Source organism: Pelmatolapia mariae, linkage group LG6, assembly GCF_036321145.2.
Source record: "Pelmatolapia mariae isolate MD_Pm_ZW linkage group LG6, Pm_UMD_F_2, whole genome shotgun sequence".
Lineage (NCBI taxonomy): Eukaryota > Metazoa > Chordata > Actinopteri > Cichliformes > Cichlidae > Pelmatolapia > Pelmatolapia mariae.
In genome coordinates this window covers 12,368,820-12,377,507 of record NC_086232.1, presented here as the reverse complement: position 1 = coordinate 12,377,507, position 8,688 = coordinate 12,368,820, and the positions used below count along the sequence as shown (strand labels likewise).

The 8,688-nt window shown below is 39.5% G+C and overlaps 1 protein-coding gene and 1 long non-coding RNA gene across 2 annotated transcripts; both read left to right on the top strand.

Annotated features, from left to right (window-relative positions):
* Positions 1-952: 952 nt before the first annotated feature.
* LOC134628472 (uncharacterized) lies at positions 953-1,808 on the top strand. The gene is made up of 3 exons (XR_010093989.1): positions 953-1,071; positions 1,331-1,621; positions 1,705-1,808. It is a non-coding gene; the product is annotated as an uncharacterized LOC134628472 (long non-coding RNA).
* Positions 1,804-5,158, top strand: LOC134628470 (carcinoembryonic antigen-related cell adhesion molecule 21-like). The gene is made up of 6 exons (XM_063475150.1): positions 1,804-1,938; positions 2,044-2,148; positions 2,256-2,474; positions 3,038-3,379; positions 3,654-3,999; positions 4,498-5,158. Exons 2-6 carry the CDS (start codon positions 2,091-2,093, stop codon positions 4,499-4,501), a joined length of 969 nt encoding a protein of 322 aa, XP_063331220.1. The 5' UTR covers positions 1,804-1,938; positions 2,044-2,090; the 3' UTR covers positions 4,502-5,158.
* Positions 5,159-8,688: the final 3,530 nt, after the last annotated feature.

Here is an 8,688-nt window from a genome sequence, read left to right as displayed (position 1 = left end):
ACAACCATGGGTCACCTCATGGCTGGGAGGCCTAATCAGATTCTAGCAATTGATTTCTAATGCCTTGAACCCTCTGTTGATGATCATAAAAATGTATGGATTCTTACTGATGTGTTCTCCAAGTTTACTCAGTCCATTGCCACTAAGGACAATTCCTATTGAAATAGGTACCCCTCTCAGGCCACATTTAGCTTTTGAAAAGCTTAGTTCAAGTTCTCATCATATTATGAGATGCTAAACACTAAGACTTTACTGCTCAGACTCTTCAGAAAGCTTCTCTTGTGCTGTTAAAGATGAGCATCCATGTTAAATAACTGGATAACAAGTAGATATGAAGATTAGTATTAAAGCCAGTGTGATGTGATGATTTCAACAATTTAAACAGAAATTAAGTCACTATGAAATGGCTGCTGTGAGAGTTTAGGATGTTGGACTTGTACATGATAAAAAAAAGAGAGCATATATTCTGTATATTAAATATGTAACAGCGGTACATGTATTCTGTTACTCCCCAACACTGTATAAAACCTAAATCAAGCTGTAATAGAAAGATTAAAAGGCCAAATAGCACTGCTTAGACCAGGCATTCACACAGCACTAGAGTCACACAGGAGATCAACTAATTAACTGCACCTGTGCTTATAAAGAGGAAACAGCCCCGCCTACCAGAGGTGGTTCCCAGACTCAGGTCTTACCTGTCACGTTGATGAGAATTACATTAACATGAATCCAATATGATTTTGAATATCTGCTGCAGTATATCAGTTCTACACTAGAGGTCTCTTTGTAGTGAAAGAAATGATAGATAAACGAGGAAGCGACGGTATTAAAGCTGAATGCAGTTTGGAGGAACACTTAAATCAGCTCTGCATTCAGTCTATCCTCTTAGATGGCTGTTGATTGATTCCGGTTTCTGATATTTTTTCAAGTTTAATATGAACAGCGGCAGTAATTAGGCCTTTAAAATATTCATTAAACCAAATTTTTCTGATTAGAAGTTAAAATTAACAACAGCTATGTTGTTGGCAGAAGCTGGATGTTTTTTTCTGGGTTTCATTCTGTGTCTCTCAGGTAAGAATAATTTGTTTCTCTTCATGATAACTGTAAGGAATGATGTGTCGGGAATGTAGAAAAAAGACACAGAGAGTTACATGTTTATTTAAGAAAAGAGAAAAGTCTCAGTTACTTGTTCTGCTGTTCTGAAATCTGAAGTGTATCAAAGCACCAGATTGTGATCCTTCACAGTAACATGCTGTCATCACAGATTAGCACAGAAAAGAAAGTTAGCATAAATGTTCACCATGTTTGTTATTCAAATGTTGTGTTAAAGGTGTTCAGGGAAAACCAAACAGCATCTGTGCCTTGAAAGGTTCATCAGTGAATCTGCCCTGCTCAGATCAACATCCCACTGCAAGAAATAGCTGGTACGCTGGATACTTGACTATCTCCAAGATATTGTTCACTACAGATGAAACACATGTAAAGTACAGCATGTCAGCAGAGAGTAATTTCACTCTAACAATCAATAATCTGACAGAGAGAGATGCAAATTTTTACTGTTGCATTAAAACTGCTGACAGATCAAAGTGCCAACAAAGTGGAATTAATTTTCAAGTTACAGGTACAGTGCTTTTTACAAATGCATCACAAATGAATGAGTTTATGAATGATCAGTGTATTCATGTTGGTCATGTGACTTCTCAGAGCTGCAGGTAAAGGTGATTCCTGCCACAGAGGGACAGACAGTAACACTGATGTGCAGCAGCAGCTGTCCTCTGACTGAAAAGCCTGCAGCCTACATCTGGTACCAGAACAGAGAGTTTCTCTATGAGGACTGGTCTCCCTGGTACCAAGAGCTGCTCAGCAGTGAGGAAGCAGTCACATACTCCTGTGCTGTCAAAGGCTACGAGGATCTCAGAGCCCCTGAAGTCTCTGTGGGTGAGTCATGATGGACACCTCCTCATCATGTTATGAGATGTTAAACACAAACACTTTACTGTTCAGGCTCTAGTGAATTTACTGAAAGTTGTTGGTTTTTCTCAGATTCCATCACAGAGACCTGCTTCAGTGTGACCTATGCTAAAGGGAGAATGTGTTCTTCTCAGCAGACATCAGTGGACGAGTCCTGCTCCATCACATATCCCAGAGGTGAAGCTCTAGACAATCTTCATTTTGAAATTTAATTTTTAATTTGTTAATTTATTTGACATGACAGAGATTAACTGGTGGAAAATGTGTTTATCATCTCCCAACAGAAATTCATGTCCAGAGGACTCCTGCTGAACAAAGAGGTCAAATCAGACTGACCTGTAACAGCAGCTGTTTTCTGACTGAGCCTCTGATTTCCTTTGTGTGGTATGAGAACAGAAAGACTACAGTGCAGGAGGAAAAACAGATTCTAGTTTCCAGCTCTCAAACAGACAGTTTCTCTTGTGCTGTAAAAGGTCTTGAGGATTTGCGCTCTGCTGACGTCTGTGAGTAAACTTATTACTTATTGTCTGTAAACTTACAAAATAGAATAGTTATGGTATGGTAGAGTTGATTGTTCTGTGTTGTTCTTAGAATATCTGACCACAATAACAGAAACACTGTAAATTTTAATGCTACAATAATGATGTGTTAAACACCATTTTTAAGATCTGATAATGTTTTCTTTTGTTGGAACAGTCACAGATGTTCCTCTTTTGCATTTTTAGGCTGCAGTTGAAGGGTTTTGACTCATTATTGTATGAGGTGTGAGTCTCTGTTACAGCTACTGACAATTGTCAGTGCTTATTTTGTAATAATTTTATATATTTTGTAATGATTTTGTAATAATTCACTGATTTTTTTTTTCTGAAAACAGGTCTTTTGAATCAATAATTTACTGTATATCTTATCGGTCCTGATAAAATATTTGCATAGCAATTGATTAAAAATTTATAATCAAGGGAAATTATTTACATATGTGATACAAGAGCATACATAAATGGGAATGATTTGTAAATTATTTCTGTTTATGTATGTATGTTATATTTCTGTTTCATCTATATTTCAGGTGTTAGTGATGATTCCTGCTGGAGTTTGAATTATGTCCACAGCAGAATCTGTGCTCTGGAAGGATCTTCAGTCAACATCTCCAGTAAATACTCACATCCTGACTATGAGCAGATACAGTCTAAATGTTGGTATAAATTTAAGGGAAATGCTGAGGAGGAAGCTGAACAGCTGACTGAGGATGCAGATCATGTGGAGTATGATGACATCATGAAGAACCAACACATCCTCAGATTAAAGAAGCTGAAGAGAGATGACTCAGCAGAATACAGGTTTACAATCACAACAGAATATGAAGAAGTGATAGAGTCTGATTTTCTTGGAGTTACTCTGATTGTCACAGGTAATTATGGTTAAACAACTATGTAAAAACAACAGTCAGCACAATATCCTCTGCAATGCTTTCAGCTGAATTAACAAGATGAAGATGCATGAATTTTCCTCAGGTGATGATGAGATGAGAAATATTTTATTTAGTCAAAAGGCTACAAAGAGTTTTTTTTAATGCTTCTTGCACTCTTCAGACGTTAGTGAAAATCAAAAGCACCAAATCCTGTTTTCTCTTTAATGAGAACTAGTTTGTGTTAAAGTTACTGACCAGTCTCAGTGTTTTTCAGAGCTGAGAGTGAAGATGAGTCCTTCTGCAGTGGTGACAGAGGGTCAGAGAGTCACACTGACCTGCAGTACCAGCTGTCCTCTGACTGACAACACAAACTACATTTGGTACTTGAACAGTCGACCTCTGACCCCGAGAGAGAACCAGAACAAACATCTGATCCTAGACCCAGTCAGCAGGGAGAATGCAGGGAGCTACTCCTGTGCTGTGAAAACCAACAAAGATATCAGCTCTGCTCCAAAGACTCTCACTGTCCAAAGTATCACAGGATCACGGACACGAGCACCTGCAGGAGTTTCTGCAGCTCTGCTGGTTTTATTACTTTTCACTGTCTTCTGTTTGATCAGGTGAACATCAATGTTTTGTCTCTCACATCAACCAGATGGTTTTAATACTTCTCACTATCACTGCCTTCTTGTGTATTAGGTGAACATTATTGTGTTATCTCTAAGACCAGTCATGTTTAGACTATGAAATGAAATGTTTTATCCATTCACCAATTTATTTGTTTTTGTTCAACAGAAAAAAGAGGACTTCCAATCCATAAACTTTACAGAATTTCAAAGACAGTGCAGCAATAGGAATGTATGTGTGTGTGTCAGGTTGTGTCTTAGACTCCACCTTTCTCAGAACATCTCATGCTTTTGTAACCCTTTTAAGATGTCAATGACTTTGTTTTTCATTTCTTCTTTTGATCATTTTTTGCGGGTTCAGGTTCAGTTTGTCAGAGAGGTTCTGTTTTAGAATCTGTCAGTAAAGTGACAATGTAACTAACAACAAACAACCAGCTATTAGTTATTGATGCAGTTTAACATGAACTTATAATAACTGTCTCGTCTCCTCAGATGAATCTTGATCTCATGTATGAAAACATCTCAGCTCAGTCAGCAGGGCAGGATGATCATCACTACAGCAGACTTCAGTGACAACCACACAGCTGATCTCTACTCCACCATCGAGCCACTGTGTGCTCAATAAAGAAACGTTTGGTCATATGGTGATTTTATCTACAGTGATAAACCTTTACCATCACAGCAAAGACACTGCAGCTTCTTGATCCATCAGTGGATTATGCTCACTTTTTTGGAATATAAATTACAGTAGAAATAAGTTGAAAATGAAATCCAATTGAGATTGAAAAGCTCAAGCCTTAATCTTAAGCACTTTACTTTGTGTGCTTCTGATGCCACTAATGAAAACATCAAAGCCATTGTGTCTGCAGGTTTCTCTTCTGTTAGGTTTTTGTCTGTACCACAAAATAACCACTAACAGTGTCACACGTCCCTGCTTTCACTGTCAGCATTGTCAGGTTTTTGATGAACATATAATAATATGTGGCCATGTCACATGTTTAACTGAGCTGCTTTGAATGTAGTTTGTCTGGAGACAAACTCAGAAAGGTCAAATCCCTTTTCAGCCTTTCAGGAGTAATGTAAATGATGTTTCTGGAATGTAGAAATTATGCATAATTTTTCTCATTAATTTATTTAAGAAAACAGTTTTTAATGTGATTTGGTCTGTATGACCTCTGAGTTGTATTAAAGTACCAGATTTGTATCCTTTACACTAACGTGTTTTCTTCACACATGAAGTCCATCATTCTACAGTGAGAAAGATTATCGGCAAGTGAAAAAAACATTCTAATCATCATCAGGGATAAGCGTCCCAGCAACTTCACCCCAAACTCAGACCATGCAATCCTCAAAGAAACTGAAAAAACAAACAAACAAAAAAAAAAACCAACCAAGAACTACATCTCAGACTCTACAGGCCTCTGTTAGCATGTTAAATGTTAAAATTCAGGACAGTAGAATTAGAAAAAGACTGAACAAATTAGGCTAGTTCACAGGGCCACATTTGGACAACACCTCATACCAGTTGTCAAGCACACTGGTCAAGGCCTGATGATATGGGCTTATTTTTCCTCCAAAGGATCTGGGCACCAGGGCTGGAGTGGTGGGCTGATGAACTTGTAGGCTGCTGCACATTGATCATAAAGTCATTTGTTCATTTTCATTACCGACACACTTTTTTTTTATCAAAAAAAAATCTCTTAAGGCAAATAAATGCAATATTAGGTGTCAAACTAATATACAGTTGCTGCAACATCAGCAGTACTACCAGCAACAACTACTAACAAGCCCTCACAGTCACAGGAGGCTGCTGTTGTAGGGACAACAGTTCCAACAACAGAGTGAGGAAGAGACACAGGAAGGTGAAATTAATGTGGTAAGAAAATAGATAGAGGGACATAATTAGGATGGGAGAGATTCAAGGATTCAGGTAAAATGAATCAGAACATTGAAAATGAAACACTCCTAATAGCTAAAGTGTGGCTTCTGAATGTCACATGCTGCTGTGTAGTGCAACTAAGATATCCTAACCAGGTGTGGGCAATCCCAGTCCACGAGGGCCGGTGTCCCTGCAGGTTTTAGATCTCACCTTGGGTCAACACACCTGAATCACATGATTAGTTCATTACCAGGCCTCTGGAGAACTTCAGGACATGTTGAGGAGCTAATTTAGCCATTTAAATCAGCTGTGTTGGTTTGAGGGCACATCTAAAACCTGCAGGGACACCGGCCCTCGTGGACTGGGATTGCCCACCCCTGTCCTAACCTAACAACAACTGTACCAACCTGATTCAAACTTATTTCAAATACAATGATCAAACAAAATGAAGTATATACATAATATGTGTATCGGGGCTCAGTGACCTTCCAGTCACTGAGGTGACTATGGCCCTCACAAATTACTGTAAATTATTTCAAATTTAAGGCCATCTGTCTTACAGCTAAAGCCTAGACCAGGGGTGGGCAATCTCAGTCCACGAGGGCCGGTGTCCCTGCAGGTTTTAGATCTCACCTTGGATCAACACACCTGAATCACATGATTAGTTCGTTACCAGGCCTCTAGAGAACTTCAGGACATGTTGAGGAGCTAATTTAGCCATTTAAATCAGCTGTGTTGGTTCGAGGACATATCTAAAACCTGCAGGGACACCGGCCCTCGTGGACTGAGATTGCCCACCCCTGGCCTAGACTAAACTGGGTCATACAACAGGACAATGATCCGAAGCTCAGCAGCAAATCTTCAACAGAATGGCTGAAAAAGAAGAGAATCAAAGTGTTGCAATGGTCCAGTCCAGTCTGTCCAGACCTAAGCCTCATGGAAATACTGTGTTGAATCACTAAGAGGGATGTGCAAACCTCAATGAAATGAAGCAATGCTGTAAAGAAGGGTTGGCCAAAATTCTTCTGAAATGATGCAGTTCCTTATAGGAACTGAAACTAAGATATTTAAAGACTTAGCAGCTCTTATCTTGAGACACTCTGTCTCTGTCAGGCTCTCTCACATCAAAAAAGAGGAAGCCCCAAAACCTAATCAGATTTAGCTTCATATAAAGGCAAGCAAACCAGTAAATTGTCTGAAATCAGGCGTACTAAAATCCAGGAACTTTTCATTGAACACAAACCATATTTGAACTGGTTCTAATAAATGTGCTATTTTAGGTATTATCACTTTGCACATTATTGTGGATGGAAGAAAAGGTACAAATGTTAGTCCCAGACTCAGAGGACTCAGAACTGGTTCATCATCACCATCATCTCAGCTGCACCTAATATATTCTTGATGGTCTGGTTGTATTAAAGGTTCTTTTTATTGCACAGCTTAAGGGAAAATTTCAGTGACTTGGATGCCTTTTGAAACTGCTGGAGTGAGAATGAGGAACGAGACAAAAAGAAAAGAGAAGGAATGCAACAGTCAAATGACGCTGTCACAGTCAGTATACATTTCCTCTGTACTCACAAATCACAGAAGAATAAGCTGTATAACATCTTTATTAGTTTATTTATTAAACTTCCTGGTGACCTTGACTTTGAGGTAAAACTCACACCTTGACCAGTCACCAGTAAATGATTCAAACTCATCTTTTTGGTAGATGCACCTATGGTATGAATGTCAAAATCCTATGTTGCTTCGTTCTTGAGTTATCACATTCACAAACTTTGTGTCCATGCTGCCCATTTGGGGCAAAAAGCTTCTGTTAAATTTATGCATGAATATCTCGACTGGTTTTAGCAACACTTACTTAAGCCACACTGCCATCTACTGGCAAAACTGAATATTACTGCCACATCACTTTAGAGCAGGGGTGGGGAACTCCAGGCCTCAAGGGCCTGTGTCCTACAGGTTTTAGATATGACCTTGGGTCAATACACCTGAACCAAATGATTAGTTCATTACTGGGCCTCTGGAGAACTTCGAGACATGGTGAAGATAATTTAGCCATTTAAATCAGCTGTGTTGAAAACCTGCAGGACACTGGCCCTTGAGGCCTGGAATTCCCCCACCACTGCTTTAGAGGAAGAAGTCTTAAAGATATGACAGAAAAAAACACAGTGGGTCGTATAGTGAATCGTGTTAATCAATATGATTTTGTAGAAAGGCCCCAACCCAGATATGGTTGCTTTTGCACTTTTTTCTTTTTCTTATGTCACACTTTGCAGTGTCAGCTCAATCCCTGCTACCGGTCTCTCTCCTTTCAGCTGCTGTCATTGTCCCTTCTCCTCCGGCCCCGGCTGCTACTAAAACAGGAAAAGCATGATTAGATAATGTAGTGACAACCGGCCTCCCCAGACACAACACCCTGAAAACGCTGCCCCACCCATACCCTGCAGCTGAGCCAAGAACCACACACTGCCACACATTTGTTTCAGGTTCCATCACAAGGTTCTCTTCCCTGTCTCCAGGACATCTACTGCACCCGCCTCGCCCGAAAAGCCCTCTGCATTACAGGTTACTCCACTCATCCGTCCAACAGCTTCTTCAGTTTGCTGCCATCCAGAAGGAGACTGAAGAGCCTCCAGACTAGAACAAGCAGACTGAGACATCACATATGGCCCAGAGTAGTGGTGTCCTTTCATTCCTTACACATTACCCAGTCCATAGAAATGTAGAATGACATTTTTTCCACACTAAAAACACTAAAAATGTTTGTAAGTAAGTTGGTGATGAAAAACATACAGAGAAAA